The following is a 27,875-nucleotide window of genomic DNA, read 5'->3' as shown; positions in this document are numbered from 1 at the left end:
TTTACTTTTTCTTTAGCTGTAACTAACGCCATCACAAGTTAACAAACCTCATGACAGAGAGATATTCAACTTATTTGAAATCTTATACTCATGTTTGAGAAGTTTGAAACACAGTAAAGTTTGGATTTTTGTTAATAAATCCCCTAAACGATTAACCGATAGCAAAAAATGTCAGTTGTTATCAGTCTTTTTTTTTATCCACTCATTTAGCATTGGTTTGATCAGAGCAGCTACGTTCTTCTGACAGCAGGGGGCAGTGGCGGACCTATGAGCCGCGGATCCTCAGTGTGAATACCGTAGAAGAAGAAAAAAGCCCGTTTGTAGCGGCAATGAAAGGACAGCGTGCTACTTCCAATCCGAGCAAAACATAAGCAAAGTGTACATTAGTGGTATTAACTGGTAAAGTACGGAGCGAGGATAATTTAATATTTAGAAGAGACCCCTAGAACCGCTTCTGAAAGATGTCTTTGTTTTGTGCAAGTAAGTAAAGTTTCATTCTTTGATATGACGGAGGCAATGTATGTTAGCTAGGCACCATGCTAATGCTAGTAGCTAATTTAGCTAACGCTTGCTGCCATGCAGTGTCGCCTTCTGCTTCACCGGCCCAGCTTATGGCTGTTATATTGTTACTATCGTGTAGTTTTTAAGCTATAAACGCATTTCCTTTGCAGTCTCCAATGAGGCGCCGGAGCACCCGTGCGTCTCCCCGGTGTCGAACCAGGTGTTTGAACGCAGGCTGATCGAGAAGTACATCGCAGAGAACGGGACAGACCCGATGAACGGACAGCCTCTGTCTGAGGAGCAGCTCGTAGATATCAAAGGTAAAACTACCGGGCCAGGCAGGGACATTGATGCTCATTTTCTAGTTTAGTAGGTAACGTTACACCGAGTGGAAGTTTATGCGTTTAATACAAGCGCCCTATAATGAAAGTTATGACGCCCCATTTTCGTCTTTATGCTCAGATTGCAGGCTGAGGATTGGGCCAGTGTCGCATTATTTTGCATTGAATTATTCTCTGTTTCCTATTTATATAAGAGAGCAGCTACCAACAACTGCAACACAAGCTACCACTTCAATAAATAAATAAATAAATGGTGGTACAATATTATAACTGCATCTGGACTTATTACAGGGAGGTCTTTTAAAAGTTACATGAGTGTTAATCAGATATTATCTGTAACCTTTTCAACCATTATCAGGATGGTTAGAGCTACAGCTCACAAATGTTTCCATTATCAGTACATTTAAGAATAATTTATTTCAGTCTGAACTGTGAAAAAGAAATACAAGCCTGATTTTTTTTTTTTTTTTTTTTTTTTAAATCAAAATATTGAGTTTACTGTCACACAGGTTAGTGAAATGCAACAAGTCATTAGAACTACAGTGAATATAGGTAATGTTTGGCATCTTTGCTGGTTAATAGAATATCAGGATGGTTACAAAGCATCTTTTGCCAACTGCCTAATTGTTTCTGCTGTAATGATGTTTATTCTGTAGCATCCATATTATGAAGATGATGATCTTTAATCCCCAAAAATAACTTTAGGTAAACAAGACTAATATTAATATTTAATGATCACAAAACTTCTCTTCTCTAGTGTCCCATCCTATAAGACCAAAGGCCCCATCTGCAACAAGCATTCCTGCCATTCTCAAGTCCCTTCAAGATGAATGGGTAAGTGTTGTTAACGTTGAGATAGCAAAGAGGAAATCAACATAATACACCTTTATACTATAAATGAATTTCTGTTTATTTTCTTTAGCTCTACAAATGTATTATCAAACTTTATGAACATTTCAATAGGATGGAAATGTTAACTTTACAGGGTTAACATGGCTGCATTTATCTTTCTAGACCACTGAAATTTCTAATGGTAAAGGTTCTCTGGTAGAACAGTATGCACAGCTGCTTTAGAAGCCAAGCCAACAATGTAATGCATATTCTATGTTAACTGAAAAATATTGCTGCTCAGATTATGTCATTGCTCTTTTTCTACCACACAAATACTAAATCTCCAATAATAGAAATGCAGTTTTTCTGAAACACTGTGTGTTCCCTCTTCTCATGTTTTTTTTTTTTTTTTTTGCTATTCCAGGATGCTGTTATGCTTCACAGTTTCACCTTGCGGCAGCAGCTGCAGACCACTCGCCAAGAACTGTCTCATGCCCTCTACCAACATGATGCTGCCTGCAGAGTCATCGCTCGGCTTACTAAAGAGGTCACTGCTGCAAGAGAAGGTGGGTTTACAGCTCTTAGTGTGTCCTCTACTGTACTGCATGAGTTCTGTTATAAAGCACGCAGAATGGCTTTTTACCAATCAACTCCTTCCAGAACCTGCAGCACACCAGCACAAGCACATAGTTAATATTGTCAGATTCTGTTTTTCTTATCGGGTCTCATTCCTTCTTTCAGCTCTTGCCACACTCAAGCCCCAAGCTGGATTGGTTGCCCCCCAGGCAGTTCCTGCCTCTCAGCCAGCCGCAGCAGTAAGTGATTTCCCTTTCATTTACAGTGGATAAGATGCTGATCACAGATTGTCATCATCGTCTTTTGCAAGACATCTTCTTAACAGTCTCCATTTCTTCTCAGGGTGCTGGTGGAGAGCCTATGGAGATTAGTGAACAGGTGGGAATGACCCCAGAGATCATACAGAAGGTAAGGTTTTTCCTTTTCCCCCACATAATTTGTTTGGCTATAGGCCATCTATTATCTTCAGCAAGTCAAAAATCTGTTTAAATAATCCTTTTTTTTTCTTGTTCTTGTTTGCAGCTCCAAGACAAAGCTACCATCCTCACCACAGAGAGAAAGAAGGTATTATGTTGCTCTTTTATTAGGCTACTTTTTGCCCATTTCTTCCTTAAAAGCTAAATATGTAAACACCCTGTAGTCTTAAGTTTATAACAATTGTAGTATTATCTTATATGCTTTCATTCTCCCTGTTAACAATTTCACTGCATTTCTCCAGAGAGGAAAAACTGTGCCAGAGGAGCTGGTTAGAGCTGAGGATCTCAGTAAATACCGCCAAGTGGCCTCCCATGCTGTAAGTTTTTGGTCAAGACACTGTAACAGTTTCAGCTGATGAAGCTGTTGCAGTAATGTGTGTGTATGTATGTATGTATGTATGTGTGTATATATATATATATATATATATATATATATATATACACACACACACATACATACATACATATATACATACATAGTTTCATCATGCTGTCTGTCTTTTGATGCCTACAGGGTCTTCACAGTGCCAGTGTGCCTGGTATCCTGGCTCTGGATCTGTGTCCCTCAGACACCAACAAAGTGCTCACTGGTACATTGAATAAAGCTCTTGTGATTTGTTACACATCATTTACAGCATGTGTGTTTTTGTATTGATCACCCTTTGTTCTTTTAGGTGGAGCTGATAAGAGTGTGGTGGTGTTTGACAAGAATGAGGAGCAAATTGTGGCGACACTCAAGGGTCACACAAAGAAGGTTACCTCTGTCATTTACCATCCATCTCAGGTAACTTTTCCTTCCTTTGTTTCAGATGTCAACCAGTCGAAATGTTTTCTGATCAGACCAAATAACGAGCACAGTACTTATTCTCTGGTTGTTGTTTTTCCCCCTCTAGTCCGTGGTGTTCTCTGCATCTCCAGACACAACCATCCGTGTGTGGTCCGTCACTGGAGGCAACTGTGTCCAGGTGGTACGTGCCCATGAGGCAGGTGTAACTGGGCTCTCCCTGCATGCCACTGGTGACTACCTGCTCAGCTCCTCTGAGGATCAGGTGTGTGTGTGCAGCTTGAAGAAAATATTCATTTTAAAATATCTCTTAAACTGGCTTATCACACTAACCTTATTATTTCATTTTTGCAGTACTGGGCCTTTTCTGACATTCAGACTGGTAGAGTCCTCACCAAAGTTACTGATGAAAGTGCTGGCTGTGGTAAGTACCTCTGCGTTAACTTGTGTGTTTGACAGAGTAATAGTTTTTGTGTGGTAATGTTTCTGTCTCCCTTTACAGCTCTCACCTGTGCTCAGTTCCACCCTGATGGTCTCATTTTTGGCACTGGTACGGCCGACTCCCAGATCAAGATCTGGGATCTAAAGGAGCGCACCAACGTGGCCAACTTCCCTGGCCACTCTGGCCCTGTCACCTCCATTGCTTTCTCTGAGAATGGATACTATCTGGCCACAGGTGAGAATAAATAACAATTTTTCACAATATAATTGCTAATCTTTGATGTACATGTGCTATGCTAGGTTGGAAAGTTGCAGGAAGGTTTGTGGGGGAAAAAAAATCATTGCACACATATCACACATGGAACTGTATTATTTAATTGTGTTTGTTTAAAATGCCGACATTCTTGTCTGGTGTGGTCCTCCAGGTGCTCAGGATAGCTCTCTGAAACTGTGGGATTTGAGGAAACTGAAGAACTTCAAGACTATCACTCTGGACAACAACTATGAGGTAGGAAATGGCAGGTGTTTCATTTATTTTAAGAATATAACAAAGTTTGATAAGATTAATAATACTTGTACTGTCACAGCCAGAAAGCAAATAAATGAATTTCATTGATTCAAAGATGTCTTAGAAATTAGTAAGGGATATGAGAAGAATGTGAGGTTGGCATGTTTATTTACATACATCCTGACTGGATTTAACACTGAGCAAGAAATCAGGTTTTTTACTCTGGACTTTCATTTTGTCTTCACTGCTTTACAATTTTTTTTTTCTGCTTCTGTTTCAGGTAAAGTCCCTTGTGTTTGATCAGAGTGGTACCTACCTGGCTGTAGGAGGGTCTGACATCCGTGTGTACATCTGCAAGCAGTGGTCTGAAGTCCTCAACTTCACAGGTGAGGAGAGAAAAATACCACTATTTTCAAATGATCATCTCATATGCATGACTTATGGTACTGGCTGTGAGGATATAGTTGAATTTTTATTTATTTATTTTTATCTCATCTTTTTCGTTTCTGTTTCAGACCATTCAGGATTGGTGACTGGAGTGGCCTTTGGAGAGAATGCTCAGTTCCTGTCCTCTGCAGGAATGGACAGAAGTCTCAAATTTTACAGTTTGTAGAACAGGAAATAATTCAGGATGATGAGATGAGGATGGAATGGTCTGTATGTCTGAATAGTCACTATTCTGGACACAGACTGAGTATAGACCTGTGTGTTTTAGGGAAAAAAAAGTGCTAACGTTGCTTCTTTAGTGTGTTAATCCTTGTATCCAGGACAGAGATCTCATCAAATTTTCTATTTGAAACCACAGTAGGGACTGGGATAACATATTTGTTGCCCTTTTAAACCTGCAACTTAAGTGAGATGCAGAAGCCAGTGTAATGTCCCTTTTATGATTTTCAGGCAATTCTGATTTTTCTGTAGTATTTTCTTTTATTTGTGGGTTGGATCAGTGGTCTATAATTGTTTGTAATACAACTCCAAAGTGCTAGTACACTGTTGCAAATTGTCTGTGGTGTAACAACAATCTGCTTTGCTTCTTAATGTAGACCAGCTTCATTTCAGCATCTTTAGGGTAAAATGAAGATACATTTGTAGTAATGTACAGTACAACTAAGCAGATGATAAATGGATGGGTGGCATTTAAGTTCCTCTGTGACAAATTTAGATTCAACTTCCCCTCATTTTTGTTTCCTATTTCAGTTGTTCAATTCAAAGTTCATTTTCCCCCAGTTGTACATTTCTCATTACCTATTTTACCTGTTGCACATCTGCCCTTTTACAATAAAATAAAATATCTTTTGTATTGCCAAACACAAGTTTGTCAAATTAAGACCTGTGCCATTGTTGGATCCTCTGAAGGAAATAATCCAATTTCAGACATTTTAACAGGGCAGAAAAATCTACAGGTGATCAATAAGTGCAAATCAGCCTATAACTAGTAGAGCTGATTTATGATGTAAATACTGTGCTGATCAGTTTTTTGTTTAATCTTCCTGGACAAATTCAGACTATAAGCAATATGTGTGTTTAAGGTCCTCTTCCATACCAAAATATACTTGGTTATTGCTCATGTGGGTGTGTGGACCTTCATTGTTCTGAGTGATGTATGTGCATGGAGAGGATATTTTCATAAATCTAATCAGTGTTTCAGTGAAGTAGGACCAGGCCTGTATCTAAACATTTTATAGGAACAACATTTACATTGTGATAGACTGAGGTTTTCAAAAAAGAGAGCGTAGATATTTTATCAATCTTTCATAAGGTTACTGATATAAGACAATTCATTGTCCTGTATAATTCCTACATTCCTTCACAGCCAAAACATCTGGATTCCTGAGGGACTGTTTGTTTCCCCAGGGGGACTCTGGGTATGAAGAGGATCTCTTGTTGCAGGAGAAAATGTCCTGACTTGTTTTAAGCATCTGACGGTGGTGGAATGTAATTTCATTTATCCAGTGACTGTACTTGAATACAGACAGTCATGGTCTCGGCCAAATGCAACAGAACAACACTACAACTAAATGAATTAGAATAATCTAATCATAAGTCACAGGGCCGCTTTTATACACATTGTTGTTAGCTTTTTTTCTGATAATATTAACATACATCTACATAAGTAGTGCAGGGCTTCGTGAATAGTGTTTTTACTGTGGCGTTTTAAGACTAGTGTCCGCCATGACGTTCAACATTTCCAAACACTCCGCAGAAACATTGGAAAATGACTATTATAGCTCTGGGCTTTGTTCCCAAACGAAACACGACCTCCCGCCATTTAACGCACAAATCTCGACGTCTCGTGGCCACCAGGAGGAGGACGTCACCCGTCACGTGAAACCGCAGTAACGTGATTGTGTCAAGCAGGAAGTTGGAGCCGAAAAAAACTTGTGACAGACACGTCTGGTTTGTCTCCCCAACCTCGGTCACAGGGACAGTCCGTCAGTAGGAGACTGGACGGTCTGAGACTCAGCAGTCTGGAGTCCGGTGAGTCTGGGAGACAGACAGGTGAGGTGTTTGTTCGTTTTGTGCTGAAAACAGAGCCGCTTCTGCCTCGGGTCGTTATTGTACGAGATATCAACCAGACCATCATCAAACCTACAGGGCGATTTACTCATTAAGCTTTTCTTTCATTTAGTGCTCGTCTTCTGTTTTATCGCTAATGTTTCAGCCTGCTCTCAGTCGCATGGTGTGGCACTGAAAACGATACTGTTTATTCAGCTTTATTGTCATAGCTTCCTCGTGCTGCCACCTCGTTTGCTTTAAAGGTGGCAAGTCTAAATAACATGACCAGCATACATCACCTAACAGGACAGGAAAACACAAACTCAACATTATAATCCTCATAAAGGTCAGAGCTGCAGGGCAGTTATGTGAGAGTGTATCAGTTTAGCTAGGTGACTGTAGATATGTGGCGTTTTGTTGAACATAACTGAAGACGCTGTGTGTTTGCTGCGATACTGGCAGAAACATGCAAGAATGGAAGTTCCCACTGATCAGGAGGACTGATGCTTCCCTTTTCTAAAGTTTCCAACCATAAGCTTCATCATTGTCTTTCATCTTTCAACTGAACTTTATTTTTACCCTTTACTCTCTCTCTCTCCCTCCTCTTTGCTTCTCAATACTGTCTCTCATTCCACTCCAATCTGTAGCAGCTTATCCACTGTCAGCTTAAAAAAAAAACAACTTGTTTTTCACTTGTTTTGTTTGTGTTCTGCAGGCGACTATGGGCTCCATGTTTCGCAGTGAAGAAGTCTGCCTGGTGCAGCTATTCCTTCAGTCCGGCTCTGCCTATAATTGTGTTAGTGAGCTGGGAGAGCTGGGCCTGGTTGAGTTCAGAGATGTGAGTCACTTAAACACTGAGTTCATGATCTTGTGGTTAAAAAGCACAAAGTCCAATGTGGAAAAAATTTGCCCACACGTATTTATTCATTTCAGTTCATTCCCGTTCTCATGTTTCTGTTTATACAAGCCTCGGGTGCTTATTCACAACAATCCAGAGCACAGTTATTGATCTATTTACAACTTGATGTGATTATCTGTATCTAAGGTTGTGTATTACTAGATTCCTCACAAAATGGCTTTAGAGTCTGCAGTGTTTCTCAATCTGGCCATATGTGAGATGGTGAACTGATGGTTGGTTTGAGTCATTGCAAGACACAATAAATTTTTACATCTCTTTCATCATGATCAGGTGAAAATGGGTAACCTCATTGCCTTATTTGTCTCTCCTGTGCTCTGCTTCAGTTAAATCCTACTGTGAACGCCTTTCAGAGAAAGTTTGTCGGTGAGGTCAGACGATGTGAAGAACTTGAGAAAACTTTTAGTGAGTAATACTCGCTCATTGTTCCCCACCTGTAATTTTTGTGTGTTTTCTTTGATTGTGAGGTTTATTAAGATCCTCCCTTTATGATCTTTTTTTTTTTAATCAGCCTTTCTGGAGCAGGCGATCAATCGCTCCCTGTCTCCACCCTTGCAGGGTCCCCTCCCCCCTCCGCACCCAACACCTTTGGCCCCTCAGCCCCGTGAACTCATCACCATAGAGGAAGAAAGTGAGAGGTTGGCCAGAGAGCTCAAAGAGGTGAGCGCTTAAAACAAGGCTGTGCCTATGAATCAAAGAAGCGCTGTTGTCTCATTCGTGCACAATCAAGAGGTTGTACTTACTGGTTCGACAAAAAAAAAAACAAAACTTTTTTTTAAAAAATTTTTTTTTTATTTATTTATTTTTTTTAGGTGTCTAGGAACAGAGACAGCCTCCGGGCTCAGTTGACCCAACTCTGTCAGTACCGAGGAGTCCTGAACAGAGCACACTCTCTCACAGCCTCACAGGTGGTTAAAACTGAATTTTTGCAGCAATGAAATTCTATATATAATAATAATAATAATATATGATAAGAAAACTGATCTGTCCAAATGAAACTACAATTAAATAAATAAATACGTAAAACTTCTCATAGGCACCACCACCTTCTCTGGAAAGCCAAGGCTTGTTTGATAACCGCCAGGATGTCCACCTCAGGTAGATCTCATTCCTTAAAATGTCCATGTGTGTGTTTTATGTTTTAATAAACATAAGCACTTTTCCACTACATGTCCTGTTTCTCAGTTTTGTTGCAGGAGTGGTCCATCCTTGGAAGGTGCCGTCATTTGAACGACTGCTGTGGCGGGCGTGTCGGGGTTATATTATCGTGGACTTCAGGGAAATGGAGGATCGACTCGAGCATCCAGACACGGTGGGAAGTGGGAGGCAGGAGGAGAAGATCTTGGTTGAGAAATAGAAGTGGAAGATGTTTCTGTTACCACAATAGTCTCTGATTTGTCACATCTGAGAAGTTTCCATGTGGGTATTTTATCACCGCTGTTTGTTCTGTCTTCATGTGCAGGGGGAAATGGTGCAATGGACGGTGTTCCTCATTTCCTACTGGGGAGATCAGATCGGACAGAAAGTGAAGAAGATATGTGACTGGTGGGTAAATCTGCACAATGGTTTCTGTTGATTTGTTTTTTCATTGTGGATTTCCACACAGCCCTGTCTGTTGTGCCTCTTTCTGCACCTCACAGCTTCCGCACACAGACATTTGCATACCCTGAGAGTGCAGCTGAAAGAAGAGAGATTATCCAGGGCCTTGAAAGCAGAATTGAAGATATAACCTCAGTGAGTTTATAAAAATATTTGTTGCCACATTGATGCAATCACCAGCATTTATTTTAACACCTCAAGTAACTAGTTACTGATTTTCATACTAAAACATGTCATATTTTCTTTCACTTCCCTGTCCTGCACTGCAGGTGTTGTCACAGACCGAAGCCTTCCTGCAGCAGCTGCTGATGCGGGCGGTGGCCGTCCTGCCACAGTGGAAGGTGCGGGTTCAGAAGTGCAAAGCGATCCAGTTGGTTCTGAATCTCTGCAGCCCCTCTGTCACTGACAAATGCCTGATCGCTGAGGCTTGGTGCCCCGTTACCAAGCTGCCGGAGCTGCAGAATGCTCTGAGAGAGGGCGGGGTAAGACAAAGGAAAACAGCAGAATCATGCAGTAGTAGACAATGAGAGTTAGAATAACAAAATAAATTGTCTAATTTTACATTCACTTCATTTTTTTCCTCTCATCCTCAGAGGAAGAGTGGCAGTGGGGTTGACTCCTTCTACAATCGCCTGCCTTCTTCCACCTCTCCACCTACCTTGTTTCCCCTCAACTCTTTCACAGTGGGTTTCCAAAACATTGTTGACGCTTATGGAGTGGCCAGCTACCGTGAAGTTAATCCAGGTATAACAGGGCACAATTAAAAAAGTTTCAGATATTTAAAGCAGAAGACAGACAAATGTTCAGCCTCACATATTCTTTTTTTAAATCAAGTCTTTAATTTTTATCAACACCTCTGCAGCGTTGTACACCATTATTACATTCCCCTTCCTGTTTGCCATCATGTTTGGGGACGTGGGTCATGGTTTGCTAATGACACTGGCTGCTCTCTGGATGGTGCTTGAGGAGAAAGATCCAAAGCTCAGGAACAACAGCAATGAGGTAACAATGAGGATAAGTGCTTAGAGTGCCCCCTCACACACACACACACACACACACACACTCAAACTCAAACTCAAACTCAAACTAAACAGGAGGCTAAGATGTATTGAATTTGGTTCTCTCAGTATAAATCCCTTAATGAATCCTCTGGTATTTTTAATGAATCTATTTTTAAAAAATACATGAAAGACATATAAGATAAAGAGTTTAAATCTGCCTTTGTTTTAGCTTATTCAGTTCTGAAATACAATCTGTCCCTGTGTGTGGTTCAGATCTTCAAGATGATGTTTGGAGGAAGGTATCTGATTCTACTGATGGGCCTGTTCTCTATCTACACCGGGGCCATTTACAATGAGTGCTTCAGCAGAGGCCTGAATACCTTCGGCTCAACGTGGCACGTCCGCCCAATGTTTGAGAAAAACATATGGAAGTGAGGATGCTTCACACCCGCAAGCTTTGAAGTGATTCATAGCTTTTTCTTTGATTTCTTGTCTACTTTACATTTATGTTATCTCTTCTCAGTGCGTCTGTCCTGGCAGGGAACCAGTATTTATCCATGGATCCAGTTGTGTCTGGAGTTTTCACCAGCCCCTATCCATTTGGTATTGACCCAGTACGTCCCTCACATTCGTCACCCTTCCCATCACAAATGCATCCTATGATTTTGTTTATTTGATTCATATTAATTTCCTCTTGTGTTTTCGTCAGGTTTGGGGTTTGGCTAACAACAAACTAACTTTCCTTAACTCGTACAAGATGAAGATGTCGGTCATCATCGGCATCATTCACATGACATTTGGAGTCTGCTTGTCATTCTTCAACTACTGGTAAGTAATCAGTGTTTTTACCTTTTCATTATGTGTGGTGTGTCACACCTCGGTTGTTGTTTCTTTTATTTGTTCAGACTGTTTCACCTATGTTTGTTTCCCTGTCTCTGCTTCACTTCGCTGTTTTCTTCTCCAGGAACTTTCGGCAGATTAGCAACGTGTTCTTTGTGCTGATCCCAGAGCTATTGTTCATGCTGTGTCTGTTTGGCTACCTGGTGTTTATGGTGGTCTTCAAGTGGATTGCCTACACTCCTGCCCAGTCCAAAACTGCTCCCAGTATACTTATCCACTTCATAGACATGTTCCTCTTCACAGACAACGCTGACAACCCTCCACTTTATAAAGGACAGGTGTGTGCTGAATGCCTAATCAGTTTTAGTTTACGTCTATACTGCAAGCTGGAAGCCACTGGTTTGTTTTATTTTCTTAGAACAGTATGAAAATCATCTCAAAGTTTCCTAAAAGTTGCTTATGCCATGAAACCCAACATACTACACTTACATGATAATAAGTGTAGAATATGTTTCTATGTTGTATAACATCTGGTCTCCCTTCACTCTTTACGTGTAGAATGTGGTGCAGAAAATCCTTGTGGTGCTGGCTCTGTGTTCTGTCCCGGTCCTGCTGCTAGGGAAGCCCACGTATGAATATGTCACATTCAAGAAAAGACGCCGTCAGACGGTGAGTCTGCTGATCTTTAACTTTTTTTTTTTTTTTTTTTCCCCTACAGTGAGTGCATTTTCAATTTACAAATTTAATTTTTAATTTACTGCAGCATCAGGAGGAAGACAGACGACCGCTGGTGGCTGATGGTTCTGTCAACACTCATCAAGGGGACATGGAGAGAGGAGCTGCAGAGGAGGAGGTGAGAGAAGCCAGAGTAACACATTAAAGCAGGTCAGACATGTATTCTTGTGATTTTTCTTAGTTTTTTTTTTTTTTTTTGTCTAATCATTTTGAATGTGTGCCTGCAGACGTTTGATGCTGCAGATGTGTTCATGCATCAGGCCATCCACACCATAGAGTACTGCTTGGGCTGCATCTCCAACACTGCTTCTTACCTCCGACTCTGGGCCCTCAGTTTGGCACATGCACGTTAGTGGCACACAGTCTGACACGCTCAAACACGACATATATCTTCATACTCACATGATGTGCACACAGACAGACTTCCTCTCTAAAACCAAACACACTCATACTTAATAACAAACATACTTCTGTATTCCCATCTACCAGTTATTCATAAATGATAGTTTTGTTCCAGCTAACTGTGGTTATTTGTGTCTCCACAGAGCTTTCAGAGGTGTTGTGGGTAATGGTGATGCGTCTTGCTCTAAAGTGGCAGGGGTACCTGGGTTCCGTAGTCCTTCTTGTAGTTTTTGCCTTCTTTGCTGTGTTGACTGTCTCCATCCTGCTGGTTATGGAGGGCCTCTCAGCTTTCCTGCATGCGCTCCGTCTACACTGGTAAGGATTAGAAGACGAAAGGAAAGATTAGCACACACGTACAATGACATGTTTGTATAAATAGTTTTGGATGCCTCAAACCCTATGGGATCTTGTCTCAAAAAACAAGATCAATATCTATGCTGGATAAATAAATTGTATCATATTTTTATATATTTATTTTGTTGAACTATCTATAGCCAGTAGTAATAGCGTACAGAAGAACAAAGCAGAAATGAAATGTGTGTACAAAAATAGATTATCTATTGTAATTTGTATTTCAAGTTGCGTGTTGACTTTGCCTCTCTCTCTTGCAGGGTGGAGTTTCAGAACAAGTTCTACAGCGGATCAGGCTACAGACTGAACCCCTTCTCTTTTTCATCTCTGATCAATCCATCAGCAGCTACATGATCAGCTCAATTATTCCTAATAAAGCCAAACGGTTACTTTAACTTATGTATATTATTGAGTTCATGGACTGCACACTGTCAGACCTGGTCTTAATAGTATTCTATTGCCTGCAGGTTATGAAATGATTTAATTGACTGTTATTTTGCATTAGTAGAATGAAAATGAGCCCTTGTATAATGAATTACATTATATGAAATGACAAACACTTCCTAATTTTTTCACTCTGTTATTTACTGCTTTCCAATTACTCCTTAATTTGCTGAAGAAAGAGTTAATAATTATTTTTAATGTATTAACAATAATATTATTGGTATCAATTACAGAAAGGGAAAGCACATTAAGTGACTGTTCTGCAGTTTAAGGGAATGCACAATTGTTGAGCTGGTCTGTTGAACTTTAAGAAGCCGGTGCTGTGAAATTCTTCAAATGATCACAGGGAATTGTCTGAATGATTTTTATGAGCCAAAGATACTTTCCACTCATTGTCATGTCTTCCAAACACAACACGATACAGGTATTAATTGGAAGTGAAAGTATTTTAAGGTGCCTTATTGGGACTATGTGCTTGTTTAGTCATGTAGTTCACTGGATAGATCATATCAGCTGTTGTCATATTAGTTGTTTGAGACACATTCTGCCCTGGACACTTAATTTTCTGCAGGTTTACAATGTAAAAAGACCAGATTTGAACTGCAATTAAATATGATTTTCTTGTTTAATCTTATTGTGGGAAAGTCTTCACTAAACAGACATAGATGCCTCATTAATGTATAACTAATTTGTGAAGTTGCCACTTATGTAAGTATTCAAAACCTCTGAGCGTAAGTGTAATACCACGGTGTAAAGCTATGACAATGTTATTTATAAAGGGCTATAAATTATAGGTATAATCTTAGAAAAAAGCAGTATTACCCGCTAAATACACTATAAATGTCTAAAGTACCCTTTATGCAAAATGATCTAACAACATTAGATATAGCACATTGTATTATAAGTTATAATTAATTAACATGTAATCAGCAGTAACATTATAGCTAGTCTAGCTGGATCCAATTAAAGTGACTCCATAAACTGTTTTTGTAGTCATATTATTAAAATGTTCTTATGTTTTGTATGAAAATCCTAATTTGCAAATAGTACAAAATGTCCCACTGCATGTAGCAGAGTATGTAGCTATTAATAGACAATACTGGAAAGTAATCAGTTTCTTTAAATTCACTGCAAGTCTTTTAGTCTTATAGTGTTATAGTATTAGGTACCACTTGGCAGCAAGTTCTTGGTAAAGACATACAAGCGGAACTTTAAGTCTCAGCTTTTGTGTCTGTCAGCGCTGCTTATGAAAGAACACCAAGTGAACCGGATGTTGACCGAAAGTCAAAGCTGGAGCTTCACATGTCGGTAAATTCATTCTAAAAAGAGAAAAGAAGTATGTTTTCATATTTTTAAGGACATTACGCCTTCCAGCTGATAGTCTACTTACTGGAGCCTCGTTGTGATTTATGAGGAGATGGCTTTAAGAGGGTTAAGTCGCAGGATCCGACAGCTGGGTCAAATTCAGCGGTGTAGTGTCATGGTGGCTCAGGAACAGACAGGTAAGATGAATAAAGTTATTTGTTATTTAACAAATGAATAAAGTTATTTCTGTGAACGCTGTTGTCATTGATGATATTTAAGTAACGCTAAGCTAACTCTGACATGGACTGACCTGGCCGTCTGTGTTTTATCAAACCGACCCAGTTCGGGGTCTGAGTCAGGCGGCCTCACAACCGGAGCCCAGCGCGGATGAAAACGAAGCCGTGAGCCCGACCTTTGTGAACAGAAACCCCCGGAACCTGGAGCAGATGGCTCTGGCTGTGAAGGACCGGGGCTGGAAGACGACCTGGCCCCACCGGCAGTTCTACCACAGGTTGGTGCGGATTTACGCTAAAATGTCACAAGCTTTCACAATGTAGAGTCAAGTGTTTCAGTTTCCAGTGGACGTGACATTAGCAGGACTGTCATTGGGAGGAGAGCAGAGTCCTCAGGCAGTTCAGGGTCAGCTGAGCTTGCCATAACTCTAAGCTTTGCCACAAAGGGAGGTTTTAAGTCCAGCCTTAAAAGTACAGAGTGTCTGTCTCCTGAACCCAGACTGGGAGCTGGTTCCACAGGAGAGGAGCTTGACAAGTAAAAGCTCTGGGAACTACAGGTAGACCTGCACTCTGAGAGCGAAGTGCTCTATTGGGATGGTATGGTACTATGAGGTCTTTAAGGGATGAAGGAGCTGGATCGTGAATGTGAGGAGGATTTTAAATTCTACTCTTGACTTTACAGGGAGCCAGTGAAGAGAAGCTAAAATAGGATAAATATGATCTCTTACTAGTTCCCGTCAGGACTCTGGCTGCAGCATTTTGGATTAACTGGAGGCTTTTTATGGCTTTTTCAGTCACGTCACGTCTATGTCTACGTCTAGCTCTGTCAGTGTGTGGTACTGTTTACCTCTAACTGGGTGTGGATGCACACATCCCTTACCTCTGTGTGATCTCAGTGGGATTTATATAGGATTGGACCATAATTATTTATTGTGTATGAACTTTTGGTAGTATTGTGTGGTGGTGAAATGATGTTTCAGCATATTGTTGTATAAATGAATGATTCCAGGTAAATTCTACTTAAAATGAACTAAATTAACTGATGTATTTCAGCTTTACATGTAAAATATTTCCCATTCATACACATCTTGACATGTGGACTAGAGAAGCTGGGATTTGAACCACAAACCCTTTGGTTAGAAGAAAAGCTGCTATCTCCTGAGCCACAGCCAGTCCCATGTGATGGGTCTTCTCCAGCATAGTCCATGACATTGGATCACACATTAAACAGTATATGGATCATGTTTTGAAATATTCTGTGTATGTTTCTCCTGTTTTACTGTGTTTATATCGTCTTTCCAGGTTGGTGTTTTCTCGCACCCAGAACCATGTGACGGCACAAGTGTTTTCCAGCAGCTCCCTTGTCCCAGTGCTTTCCTGTTCAACCAAGGAGTGGGCAGTAAAGAAGGAGCTAGCTTCTACAAACAGCGTGGCAGCGTGTCAGGCTGTGGGAGAAGTCCTGGCAGCCCGCTGCCAGCAGGCTGGCATCACCAGGATGGTGTACAGGGCAATTCCCTGGACATACCGTTCTGATGCTGTGAGTAAATTCAGCATGAATTGGTGTTAGAGATATGATTTTTACATACTTTTTACTTTTTTTTTTTCTTGCTTTATGTCACCACCTGCTCAGGCTTCTCTCTTGATGACTTCACTTTGACAGGTTCAGTGTTTCAGGGCAGCAATTAAAGAAGGAGGAATCATCCTAAGTGAACCCAGAAGGAAATATGTCGGGACCTGAATTTAGACGTCATCTCTCACAGCCGCTGTTTTGTAAAAATATCCTTTGGTACACTCACTGTATCTGCCCTGTTGTGAACTTTAACTGTACTGATGTTAACATGATCAGCATTACAGTGAATTAGTGTATAAAAAGAGAAAGTAAGCAGTTCAAATTAAGGTTGCTTGTTACCGTGCTCTATCTCTGGTGGATAAAATGTTTCTTAACGTAAGCATTGTTCCTCTGGTGTCTTATTTAATCAAGGAACAAAGTGGCTTGTCTGTGGATAATCATTTATTTATCACTCATAATGCTTGTTGTAAACAAGAATGTGGTGCAGATCTTAGAGATTGACACAACGAGGCACAAAGACATGGATAAGATTTTCAAAAGGGTTAAGTGATCATTTTTGATCATTGTACAGCGTGGCACTGGCTCAGGCAGTGGGAACAGTGTGTGTTGGGCTTATAAAGTGCACATTTTCTTTAACAGTGAGCATGCATTTTAAATCAAATAAGCTTTACCTTGGGTTCACTGAATAAAAAGTAATACCAGCATGGAATAAGAGTATTTCACATCAGCAGCCAGCGATAATAAATCAGAAAATAGTATACTGAGTAATTAACCTCATTCCTTATAAATATGCCAGAACACCCTGAACAATTTGCTCTCAGGCTGGTATAAAAACACATAACATGCACTCACTTCATCAGCAATTGTGTGTCAATACCTATACTGTATATGTGCATTAGGCATACATGCAGAACCTTTAGAGGTCACATTTACACTGCCAACCAAGTGAGAAACAGTACAATTACATATAATATGCAGCCACCACCTCTTAGTAAAAATATTAAAAACACAATCACCGAATTGTACGTCATTCTCAGATTGAAGGCACTCATACAGCGCTGCACTTTAAATAGAATGAATTTTAAAAAAATGGGTGGCATTGGTTCTTAGAATACTGCCATGATAAAGATTTTCAATTACATATCTATTCATTGGCATACTAGAACAGATTGTTTGGCAAATAGGTGTGTGCCATAAAACTGGCCCTAACTTGGTCCATAATGTACAACTTACATACAGAAACATCTTCTCACGTGCAAGAATTGTCTTGTGAAGAAGACTTAGGATGAAACAGAATATGAAAAACATTTAAAACTGTCTACCTTGGATTGGCAGCATACAGCCTCATTTTTACAGATACAAGTAAGAGAAAACAGTAATTGCATAGACTTCACCTCTGGATTGGTGATAGGACAGCAGAAGACGGGGAAAAGGGAACAAGAGAGCTCGGGAGAGACAGAGTGCTACATCGAGGGTGAGACAATACATGCGTTCATGGTAGACCTTCTAAAAACACAAATGTATAAACCACAATAATACAACAACTTCAGCTATTAGATATTCTGGCTTTTATAGCAATACTGCACCAAGATCCTATTAAGAGCGAACCATTAGAATAACTGTAGATATATTAACAAAGACCTGCACAACATAAATTAAAACTTTCAACAAGTAAATAATCCTAAATATAAAGCTTAGCCAGAGCATATCAGTGTAAAAAAACCTTGGCATGTTACCAGAGCAATTGTCTTCATGTGTTGTCTCTTAGGGACTTCTTCTCCCCCAACATGCTTCTCTTATCTTTGCCTCCTTGATACAGTGGCTTCAGAAAGTATGCACACCCCTTCAATTTTTTCTTACTTAATTGTGTTGCAGATTTCCTTTTTTTTTTTTTTTTTTGTAATGGATAACACTGCTCAAACGTGAAGGGGCCTGAATACTTTCTGAAGACCCCTCTCTCTCCCGTAACTCCCCACTCATCCACGTCTTTGATCTCTTTAGGCTTTGCTTTGACCGGTGTCTGGCAAACTGCGTGGTTCAGGGGAAACATCCACACATGCTCTCTGGTGAATCAGACCTGGCCGGCCTTGGCTTCTCCTCTGCTGCCTTGGAGACCGCCTAGAACTGTCAGGCAGCTTTGAGGAAAAAAAGAAACAAAAATAAAAAGTTAAATATTTCACAAACTAGAAAAGAACTTTGGCACAAGAACTGCAACAATTAGTAGATTAACGCGTTAGTTGAGTGGTAGGAAGTTAATCTGCAGCTGGCTTCATTCACCTGTTCACATCCTTTCACATCATCGTCTAGTTCACTGATGGACTGCATGAAGGAGAACAGGTTCATCCTGCCACTGCGATTAACACTCGGAGCAACCTGGAGATGAAAACAACATGAAAAAGTGAGGGAGTGAGATCTGCACCAAAGAAAGAGACATGGTGATAAACCACTTCAAACGCAGTGCGTGTGTGCTCCTTTGTGTCAGTCTCCTCACCTTGTTCGGTGGGTTTATTGTTATAACAGGATTAACGCCTGATGGCTCTGTCTGCTCGGGTTCCTGGCTCGTATCAAACGTGGGGGCAGGTTCAAACACCTGAGTGTTTTAGAAGATTAAAAGATGAAAGTCATGACGATAATAAAAATCAGCAGAAATGAAAGTGCTATTAAGATATTGTACTAACTAATTACCTCTGTGTATTCCCCTGAGAAATATTCATCTGAGCTCCTAAAATCTTTTTCATATGGACTCTCAAAATCTTTGTCATCTGAGTCAGTGTCATCATCAAGCCCATCAATGTCCTCTTCCTTTTTGGACTCTTCTTCCTCCTGTCCCTCCTCTTTACGTTCTGACTTTTGTCTTTGGTCTCTTGACTTTCGTCTCCATAATGCGCTGTGACGCTGCTGACTTGAATGATAAACAAAGAGACAGCATGGTCCTCACATGAGCCCCATAAACTATCACCAAATCATATGAAAAACTGATATTTTACAGCCTGACCTTGCACTGAGGATGCCGCTGTAGGTTTGGAGCTGCTTCATGAAGCCCTCGTTGGGCTTCACGATAGGCCGGCGCTCCCTGACGTAGGTCAGCGCTACATCCAGTGACCAATGCTGTTGTTTCATGGCGTAGGCGATCACCGTAGACGCTGAGCGAGAAACGCCCATCTTACAGTGCACCAACACCGCCTGTCCACTCTTCCTGCAATGCACACAGATAAAGGGAAGCTCACTCAGTGCTTTAGGGACATTAGGGCCTTGGTGCACCTGCTGAGTCAGTTACTACCTTATAATGCAATATATTGTAAAAGACTTGGTAGTTAACAGGCAACTGGCTGATCAGGTGTGCTAATTTCCCTTTTCAAAAGGTCGGCTTTTAGGATCTTTTAGGACTACCTTGCAGTGTTGATGAAGTTGAATGTGTCTGGCCAGTGGGAGAGCAGGTCAGTGGCCTCTACATCATACACTCTGATGTTCATGTAAGTGAAAGACTCTGGGAAAAAGTTGTCAATCTCTCTCGTCACATTCAGAATGTAGCCCACACTGAAAAAAACATACATAAAAAAAAAAAAAAAGAGTCACAGTGGTGACTAAGCAAGACACAATACAGAATTCATTGCTGCCGGGTCATGAGACAACAGAAACTTGGAGAAGTGAAGAAGAAGACACAGCTATAGAAAGTGTTTAATGGGTGAAAACACTGACTTGTTTTTCTGCAGCTCCTCAGCGTTAGCTGCGTTCCATTCAGAGCCCTGAAAGCAGATAAAAAAAGAGCTTTAGCTGATGGCGCAGAGGGCGGAAAGTGCCTCTACAGCTGTCTTCCCTATCACTGAGAACACAGCTCTCCCACAAAGGGGAAGTTATAGTCACATGACTACATCCTGGTGAAAGCTCACTTTTCATCACATTATTGGCCAAAGTGAAAGAAAGCCTTCTCAACATGGTTCTATAATGGAGCTTATTAAGTGTCTCTGAAGCCCAGCAATCACTCACCAGGTACAGGTAGTCAAATATTTTAGAGGGTTTGTCCATCTGCGCCATGGTGACCAGAATCTCATTGTCAATGTACTCCTTGTAGGGCCTCATGTCAAAGCCTATCCTGGTCTCCAGGGTAGAGTGCACCTACAGCAGAGGAAAGAAAGATCAAATGATAGACTTGCATACATTTCTTTCTTGGTTTGATCTATTGTCTGCCTTAATTTTGTTTTAGTAGTTATGTATTCATTAAAGAATACTTCCCCTTTTCATCTGCTCACATCTTACCATTTTAGAAGTGAGGTTGTCCAAGTCTTCAGTCATCATAATGTCCCTCAGGTGCTCTTTGATCAGCCTCTCATTGGAGGTTCTGTCTGCCGAACTTCCCGAACACAGAAAGTTCAAACTTTAGTACAAGCTGACATTTGTGCACAAGCAACGAGGGTATCACAACTTCCATATGCTGTATAGCAGCAATGTAACTCACTACTGTATATACTCTACTGCAAAACTTCAAAACTGTTTTGAACTTGAATTTTTAATTTCCAGTAGATGCTACTTTACACTCTGCTATATTTACAAAGGTAACATTATACTAACAGATTAAGATTTTACATATTAATTATCTAAAAACGTGCTGCATGGTAACAGATGTAGCTATTAAACGGAATGTGAAGCAGATAGATTCATTTTAATCAACATTTAAATTTTAATATATAACTAACACTCAAATTATGCCCTTTTCCTGTACGACTTCTTTTACATTTGATACTTTAAGACAGTACTTTTACCTCTGTAAGCTTCAACTGCTGGCCTTTTACTTGTAGTGCAATGTTTTAACACTTTTGCATTGCTACTTCTACCGAAGAGAAGGATCTAAATTCATTCCACCACTGGCAGCAGAAGACCACACACAGCTACCTCAGATAAAACATCAAGAAACACTGACATGACATTTAGGCTAAACAGCACAGTAGCTCACCTCTGTCCTTTACTGTCCTTGCGGACTGACTCCAGATCATTCATGGCCTCCCACTCATTGAGGCAGATGCGGTCAGACTCTATATGCGTAAGGTAGTGCTGTGCCCACTCCAGGCCGGAGCCTGGAATCACTGCCGCCTTAACCGCACGCTCACAGCATCTGTGCAACACCTGCAGCACTGACCTTACAGCAGGGCGGGGGGAGGGGAGAAGATAATGTCAGTAAGAAAAGCTGAGGAAAGTAAAAATCATAGGCAGTAGCTACAGAGATGAGGGGTGAAGTGGTCAGTGTTGTAGCACAGAAACTAATGTTTTAACACTAATATCTGTTGATTTACTTACCACATGGTCTGCATGGAAACAGGCTTAAAAATTCTGGAATTTTCAGCTGAGGTTACGCTAAAACCACTGTGAAGAAAAAGGACATTAATAAGAACTCTGAGAACTAAATCAGGAAGGAAGTGATGTTCAGAAGCACTACAGGGCTACAAAGTAGACTCATAATGAAGTTATTCAATTATTCATTGTAAACTGGTGATGGTTCTTGTGAAGCAAGTGGGCACTGCAAATGTGAAGACAGTGAGAAATTAGCACAGTCAGAGGTGTCATCCAGTCCGACGGGGCTGTTACATGGCACCCAGTCAAAGTGTCTCATATGACACCCATCATGCAACAGCAGATTAGTTAAAACACAGCAGAGACAGCACGCAGTCTGATCTCGACTCTTTTTAGACCTGCTAACTCTCAGTTTCACAGTGCCCTTTTCTACAGTCTCGTCTTGAGCATCAAAGGTTTACACGTTTATAACAAACACGAGAGTGGCTACACACCAAAAACCATTGCCAGTCATTTGTTTTCAATATAGCTGTTTGAGAACAATCCCAGTTTACTAAAAATTACACTAAACCACTGAGCAGGACTGGATATTTGGGGTTCTGAATCACTAAACTGAAACCAGTTAGTATATTTGCAAGAACATAGAAGCAGCTAAACTATCACTGGATTTTAATTACTGACACAGCAAGAAGACAGACATGCTTTACTTTCAGAATACTTGTGTAATGTTCTGAATGAGTGATTGGAGCCGTTGTAATTTGTGGAGAATGATCCAACTCCATAAATAGAGGCATTACTCATTCACATTATCTCTGGGCTAGAATCCCAGACATCAGGCTGCTCCATCTGCGCTGTAGTCTCACAAACTAGCTTGTGTTTTTACACTTTTAATTTCATCTTTAGTTGCTTTTTTTCTTTTTTTAAAAATTGTTTCTTACCCATCTCCATCCAGGTACACCTGTGTGTCACTCCATATTGGCAGAACCAGGCCAATGGTGCAGTGATCACTGCAAAGAGGCAAGAAAGACATGAACACACAAGACAAGGAATGAAGGTTAAAGCATTAAAGCAAAAGCAGAAACTGTTATCTTATGCACTCTCTGTGACACAGTACACCAGTGTATCAGTAACACACACCTGTCGGAGTTGGGGAAATCCATGCCCAGCAGGATGCTCTCTTGTTTGCTGACGAGGGTGGAGACAACAATCAGATACCTTACTCTGACTGGGCTGGCAGACTCCAATTGCACTGCCTACGTGACAGTGCAGAGACAGAAAACAGTCAGACTGGAGGACAAAACTAGTCAAGCCAAACATGTTAAATTGTCCTCTGAAGTTGTTCATTAAACTCAATAAACCTGTGTAATATCCTGGTATATTGGCCCCACCTGCAAATACCAAATCAAGGAAGTCAATTCTGAGTGTGCAGAGAAACTGACATACTGGCTCTGGTCCACTTAACAGACCATGCCTGGGTTGTTTTGAGATGTTTTAGCCCATTAACTCTGAATCATGCAGACATATTACCATTTTCTAAAGCAAAGAGTCTGTTTTAGGTTGACTGACAACCTCTAGTTTCAATTAGTTTTGTGTAATCCATCATACACAGTACAACCAAAGAACAGATTACTTTCAAAACAATGTTTTCCCGAATCTTATGAAAACAAGACTACAGCATTTCGCAAACTCTACTGGGCAATCTCAAAATCTGTGACATCCTTTGGAAAGTGTCAGTAATACATATTTATATAGTAAATAGGCTAAAACGTGCAATGCTAACTGTATAGTCAGTTGATGTAGTATTTGGCTTTAATGTTTACATTAAACCTTGATATCCTGCAGTCATACTGACCTTAACAACTTGAATATGACTGTCTACCTGCTGTGTCCACCAACAGCACACGGTCCACCAACTGATGCATAAGTAATCACATAATAATTGAAACCATTATCAATTGCAATTCAACCGATTAGGTGTAATGTGTGTGAAATGTTTTTCATTTAGGTTGGCTACACTGATGCATCAAATCATCCATCCATCTATACCCACTTATTCCTGCATCGAATCATGTGTCATCTTATTCACAGGTAAACTGTTGTACAAATTACACGTATAATCCTCAACGGAACTTAATATTTTCATTCTAATATGGAAGTAAATGACTTAATTTGTCAAACTGCTCTTAAATGGGATTTTAGTTAGGAATGCTCAGATCCAGCACATTTAGAATTTCTGCTCTTCCTACCTGAATTCTCCCAAACTCTGTAAACCTCACTGGATGAAATACATTGGAGTCATTTCCATGTACAATACAGTAAGTCATCTTTTTGTTTAGCTTTTGTTTATGTCAAACAGTACATATAATGCCTGGAGACTGTGAGTTTATATAGATTTAAAAACCAATGCAATAGGAGAAAACTTTTCTCAGTATATTCATGGTATGATGTTTACCTGCAATATGATTTTGACATATGTAGAACGGTTTGGTAACCAGGTCATAAACCTTCTGTATGAAATTTGACTGAACTCATTTGAAACATGCATAGCCACATGATGCCTCACCAATTTGATGGTATCTTCTGGTCTTAGTAGTTCAATCATTGCCTGAAGCTGTCTGTGCTGTGTGTCTGATGCTCTACCGCCTTGCCTTACAGGGGAAGTCACAGTGTGAGGGGTCTCATGAAGGCCTAGGTCCTCGCCCTCTTCTAGCAGAAGGACTACCCCCTTCACGAGGGCAAAGCTCTCCCTAGAGATGGCAGATATAAGTTTGTTTAACTCTCCAGTTATCAAGCTGTTAATTTGCATTTTGTCAGAAGTCTACTTAAAATGAAGATTCGAAGACAGTCTACCTTTTCTGAAATCTCCCTCTTCTTTGCAGGCTTTCATCCTTACAAAAATAAACAACAAGAAAGTCTCATTAGGGCTAAAATGTGAAAAATATTGAGTCTCTATGTGTTTGTGGGTGATCTAGTTTTTGTGAACAAATCCACGTTAAGCTATCTCAATAAATGTTTCTTCGGCTTTTTATAATTTTATCCTTTTTATAAATTGAAGCAGACTATAAGCCAGTTGGGTAGGCTGTTTGCAATGTGAAAAAGAACTGATGCATGCACATCCAACAAAAAAAAAAAAAAAAAAAAAAAGGTTGTAAGCCAATGCTGGAGTTGTAATTCACTAATTAATATGAGAAAATGTTCCACATTGTTTCTAATGCTGCTTACAGGGCCCATTTCTAACTTGATGAACATTTATGTGATGAAATAGTGTAAGCAGCATTCTGGGAGCACTGGAGGCAGTGTCTATGTGATATTTTTTCCTGCTGCAAGTGGTGACAGAATTGGCCAAAAACAAGTTCAGCACAGTAATTCCTTGGATGGCATGTGGCTCAACACAGATAAGGTGCCGTGAAAGAGTGAAGTGAGGAGACAGACACAAAGAATGATAAGTGAGCAGAGAGGAGAGGACAGTAAGGAGGGAACAGAAAAACAGAGAGACTGGCAGAGTAATTCTAGAAGAAAATGAAAAGAATTAAAGGATAAATGCAATTCAAAAGATGCAGGGGGGAAAGAAACGAGAGAGAAGCAGTAGTAACGAGGGTTTATGGAAGAAAGAAACTTGAGACAGTAAAGTTACCTGTTACGCAACTGACAAGTCCAGACAGAGTCAAGAGGGGAAAAAAAAGAAATTAAAGAAGCAAAGAGGGCAGGAGCCAGGAGAGAAACAATGAGGATTTGAAAAAAAAAAACAGAAGAAAACACAAGTTAAGATAGTAGAGTGATTAGATTCTGTGACAAAATATGCAAAAAATGAGACTTAGACCTGGACCCACAGTCCGGTCATTTATGGATTAGTTGGCAGTGACAGACCCCAGAAGAAAAGCCAGGCCTCTGATGGCAATCTAAAGCATCTTTGTGAAAGAATGACAGAGTGAGCACAGTCAAAGTCAAAGACTGATGATACAGTGTTGATATGTACACACTGAACAGCTACAGCGACAATGAAGATTCAGACAGAAGGCGATTCAATCACTCTCTGACATTGTTGTAATTATGTGAATGGGAGCCAAAACACTTTGATGACTCTATAATTCCAATTAAACAAAGTAGTCTCATTATCATTCAGCCAAACAGCAGATGATATCCACAAAAGAAAGCATTCAGTGACAACCGCCCCTCATGCAAAACTCAGAGGTTGCAGCATATCCAGAAGGTCAAGCTCATGCACCTCTAAATCACTCTATAAACAACTTCATATCTGAAAACATAATGCAAACTGCCCAATTTGTTTGTGTACTACAAAGCATCGTGACATCTGAACTCACTGGAGCGGTGGAGATGGATGGGATCCTATGCAGGGTCAACAAAGCCATTGTACAGTACAGGTCTGTCTTCAGTAAACCTGCTGTTGCTGGCAGGCTCAGACAGGTTCTGCAGGTTCGTCAGCCAGAAGCGTGCTGTGGGTGAGACGAACGCTTCTATTTATCTGAAATTACACATGGATATTTGGGTTGGATTACCTCGAATAAATAGGCTTTGTATCAGATTCCCAAAGAAAGACTCTGATGATGCCGTTTAGCTGGTTTTTCATAATAGTTTCATAGCTGTTTCATCCACTTGTGGTAGGGTTGGGCAATATGAGGATAAATATATATATACACAACATGCCAGAGCTGTTGTCATACTTCTGGTTGAATGGGGACAAGATTGCTTAATGACAACTGACAACTGAGGATTTTGGAGTCTGCATGCATTCACAGGATTTTAGTATGTCTGCAATCAAATACTTTGATTTGTCATTAACCTATCACACTCACTCTTGTCTCTTTCTTTAAATTTAAGCCTGCTTTCTCAACTGAGTTTGAAGAAAATATTGTTGTATTCATAAATGTACATACTCCTGGCAAAAACCTGAGAAATATTTACCATATTTTAGAATATATAACTGAACAAATCATAATGACAACTGCAATTACTAAAGATAATATCTGACCACTTCCTTCATAGAGAACAACATTCTGTGTGCTTATTGATCTCTTTTAGAAATAGCCAGTATTTCACAAACTGTGCCAGGGGTATGTAAATTTATGAGAATGACTGTCTCATGATAGATTTCCATACCAGGGTATAAAATGATGAACACTGCCAAAGAATAAATCTCACAGTTTTATAGGCACTTAAAATCATGTAGCCTGTATGTATGTACTGTACATATGCACGTACACATAAACACGTAAATAACAATGTATATTAATATTTTTTATAATTTAAATAAAATGAAATACTGATCATTTTGCATCTAATTTTGCTAAGCTAGTTGGATGACTGCTGATAAAATGCAGCCCTGCATTGAAGGATACACTATGTCTCAGGTTATTATGCGCAGCAGTTAAAACTGAGGCAAAACGAGAGAAATAGCTTTCAGAGGCGCACAGACCCCAGCAGACTTTCTCGAGGCATGAGCTGAACAGTGTTATAACGCCTGCATGCTGACAGCAAATATGTATTACTACCACATAACACACTGGTTTGTTATATAACTGAAGAGTTCAGCGGTGAGCAGTCGTTAATAAAGCAGTCGTTGAGTGACGAGCTAAAAACGGACTCGCTATCGTAATTGCAACAAACCGCAAACAAGCTACGTTTAACAGCCAGCCCGAGCTAACTGACGGTAACGTTAGCTGCTGCATGAATGAACCGATAACAAAAAATCCACCAAAGAAGACGCGTTTCTTACCTTTTCCACGCTGGGTTTAATTTCCTGATTCGGTGCCAGCTTGTCTGTTCCTCAAGTAGCGACAAGTCCTTATTCCGCCCTCTGTTGCTTTCGAGGGTGAGGACTTCACCGTGTCAGCACAGCTGGTGAGTCTGCGGAGCAGCACGAGAGGAGGGACTCGGGAGCAGACAGTGACGTCATACGCAAACTAGCGTTGCGGTACGTCGACGTTGACTTGGACAGTTCAGAACAAGCATACACCCAAACAAACAAAAAAAAGAAAGAAATAACTAAATAAAAACAACAACAAAGCTTAAGCCCATTCCGAAATGATAAAAATAATTAACTCTTTATTATTATTATAATACTTTCAAAACTCTACTTATCTAAAAGTACAGATGTTTTATCAGATAAATGTAAAAATGCCCCCACTGATCAATTATTAGCCGAGGTACGACATCATTTGATTGTTAGTACTGTTGTTGTTAGTACTATTTCAATTGCTATTTTTTTGCTGTATTTATTC

At 40.2% G+C, this 27,875-nt stretch overlaps 4 protein-coding genes across 8 annotated transcripts; 3 read left to right on the top strand and 1 right to left on the bottom strand.

Annotated features, from left to right (window-relative positions):
* The first annotated feature begins 286 nt into the window (after window positions 1-286).
* On the top strand, window positions 287-5,766 carry prpf19 (pre-mRNA processing factor 19). Its single transcript, XM_026331234.2, has 16 exons — window positions 287-480; window positions 672-821; window positions 1,600-1,676; window positions 2,098-2,239; window positions 2,415-2,488; window positions 2,592-2,657; window positions 2,772-2,813; window positions 2,968-3,042; window positions 3,240-3,315; window positions 3,400-3,509; window positions 3,619-3,774; window positions 3,864-3,933; window positions 4,012-4,185; window positions 4,376-4,458; window positions 4,739-4,844; window positions 4,974-5,766. Exons 1-16 carry the CDS (start codon window positions 462-464, stop codon window positions 5,069-5,071), a joined length of 1,518 nt encoding a protein of 505 aa, XP_026187019.1. The 5' UTR covers window positions 287-461; the 3' UTR covers window positions 5,072-5,766.
* A 1,029-nt stretch (window positions 5,767-6,795) lies between these two features.
* Window positions 6,796-13,871, top strand: tcirg1b (T cell immune regulator 1, ATPase H+ transporting V0 subunit a3b). Of its 3 annotated transcripts, none has more exons than XM_026330762.1 (21): window positions 6,796-6,936; window positions 7,670-7,792; window positions 8,197-8,275; window positions 8,382-8,530; window positions 8,683-8,778; window positions 8,907-8,968; window positions 9,056-9,182; window positions 9,333-9,415; window positions 9,511-9,604; window positions 9,739-9,951; window positions 10,063-10,213; window positions 10,332-10,471; window positions 10,744-10,901; window positions 10,994-11,084; window positions 11,180-11,298; window positions 11,435-11,648; window positions 11,869-11,979; window positions 12,074-12,163; window positions 12,273-12,393; window positions 12,591-12,762; window positions 13,059-13,871. In XM_026330762.1, exons 2-21 carry the CDS (start codon window positions 7,676-7,678, stop codon window positions 13,150-13,152), a joined length of 2,481 nt encoding a protein of 826 aa, XP_026186547.1. In that variant the 5' UTR covers window positions 6,796-6,936; window positions 7,670-7,675; the 3' UTR covers window positions 13,153-13,871. The 3 variants fall into 3 exon arrangements, 2 of the variants coding, with proteins under 2 accessions (XP_026186547.1, XP_026186546.1); XM_026330761.1 differs by having other exon boundaries at window positions 6,802-6,957; XR_003297167.1 differs by lacking the exon at window positions 13,059-13,871 and having other exon boundaries at window positions 6,802-6,957; window positions 12,074-12,195; window positions 12,591-12,610.
* A 620-nt stretch (window positions 13,872-14,491) lies between these two features.
* mrpl18 (mitochondrial ribosomal protein L18) lies at window positions 14,492-16,729 on the top strand. Its single transcript, XM_026330154.1, has 4 exons — window positions 14,492-14,744; window positions 14,890-15,058; window positions 16,083-16,317; window positions 16,441-16,729. The coding sequence occupies exons 1-4, from the start codon at window positions 14,660-14,662 to the stop codon at window positions 16,516-16,518; spliced, it is 567 nt and encodes a 188-aa protein (XP_026185939.1). The 5' UTR covers window positions 14,492-14,659; the 3' UTR covers window positions 16,519-16,729.
* A 1,459-nt stretch (window positions 16,730-18,188) lies between these two features.
* Window positions 18,189-27,506, bottom strand: LOC113144254 (protein phosphatase Slingshot homolog 3). Of its 3 annotated transcripts, none has more exons than XM_026330152.1 (17): window positions 27,371-27,506; window positions 25,959-26,090; window positions 24,487-24,524; window positions 24,200-24,383; window positions 22,774-22,889; window positions 22,575-22,643; window positions 21,643-21,708; window positions 21,302-21,484; window positions 20,608-20,701; window positions 20,338-20,466; window positions 20,050-20,096; window positions 19,741-19,887; window positions 19,346-19,546; window positions 19,036-19,252; window positions 18,842-18,940; window positions 18,628-18,723; window positions 18,189-18,485 (listed from the first exon to the last, which is right to left on the bottom strand). In XM_026330152.1, exons 2-17 carry the CDS (start codon window positions 26,004-26,006, stop codon window positions 18,348-18,350), a joined length of 1,872 nt encoding a protein of 623 aa, XP_026185937.1. In that variant the 5' UTR covers window positions 26,007-26,090; window positions 27,371-27,506; the 3' UTR covers window positions 18,189-18,347. The 3 variants fall into 3 exon arrangements, with proteins under 3 accessions (XP_026185937.1, XP_026185936.1, XP_026185938.1); XM_026330151.1 differs by having other exon boundaries at window positions 25,959-26,119; window positions 27,371-27,500; XM_026330153.2 differs by lacking the exons at window positions 24,200-24,383; window positions 24,487-24,524; window positions 25,959-26,090; window positions 27,371-27,506 and adding an exon at window positions 23,489-24,189.
* Window positions 27,507-27,875: the final 369 nt, after the last annotated feature.

The sequence above is a fragment of the Mastacembelus armatus genome, chromosome 10 (genome assembly GCF_900324485.2).
Source record: "Mastacembelus armatus chromosome 10, fMasArm1.2, whole genome shotgun sequence".
Taxonomy (NCBI): Eukaryota; Metazoa; Chordata; class Actinopteri; order Synbranchiformes; family Mastacembelidae; genus Mastacembelus; species Mastacembelus armatus.
The sequence above is the reverse complement of the archived record's forward strand: the minus strand, read 5'-3'. Positions and strand labels throughout refer to the sequence as shown.

Coding starts and splice junctions, on each gene's coding strand:
- mrpl18 (XM_026330154.1), top strand. CDS start 14,660: ATGGCTTTAAGAGGGTTAAGTCGCAGGATCCGACAGCTGGGTCAAATT. Junction 15,059..16,082: donor CACCGGCAGTTCTACCACAG/GTTGGTGCGGAT, acceptor TCGTCTTTCCAG/GTTGGTGTTTTCTCGCACCC. Junction 16,318..16,440: donor GGACATACCGTTCTGATGCT/GTGAGTAAATTC, acceptor TCACTTTGACAG/GTTCAGTGTTTCAGGGCAGC.
- LOC113144254 (XM_026330152.1), bottom strand. CDS start 26,006: ATGGCTTTGTTGACCCTGCATAGGATCCCATCCATCTCCACCGCTCCA. Junction 18,941..19,035: donor TCTCAGGGGAATACACAGAG/GTAATTAGTTAG, acceptor TAAAACACTCAG/GTGTTTGAACCTGCCCCCAC. Junction 18,724..18,841: donor CAATAAACCCACCGAACAAG/GTGAGGAGACTG, acceptor TTTCATCTCCAG/GTTGCTCCGAGTGTTAATCG.
- prpf19 (XM_026331234.2), top strand. Junction 822..1,599: donor GCAGCTCGTAGATATCAAAG/GTAAAACTACCG, acceptor TCTCTTCTCTAG/TGTCCCATCCTATAAGACCA. Junction 3,510..3,618: donor TCATTTACCATCCATCTCAG/GTAACTTTTCCT, acceptor TTCCCCCTCTAG/TCCGTGGTGTTCTCTGCATC.
- tcirg1b (XM_026330762.1), top strand. CDS start 7,676: ATGGGCTCCATGTTTCGCAGTGAAGAAGTCTGCCTGGTGCAGCTATTC. Junction 10,214..10,331: donor CTACCGTGAAGTTAATCCAG/GTATAACAGGGC, acceptor ACACCTCTGCAG/CGTTGTACACCATTATTACA. Junction 11,980..12,073: donor AGAAAAGACGCCGTCAGACG/GTGAGTCTGCTG, acceptor AATTTACTGCAG/CATCAGGAGGAAGACAGACG.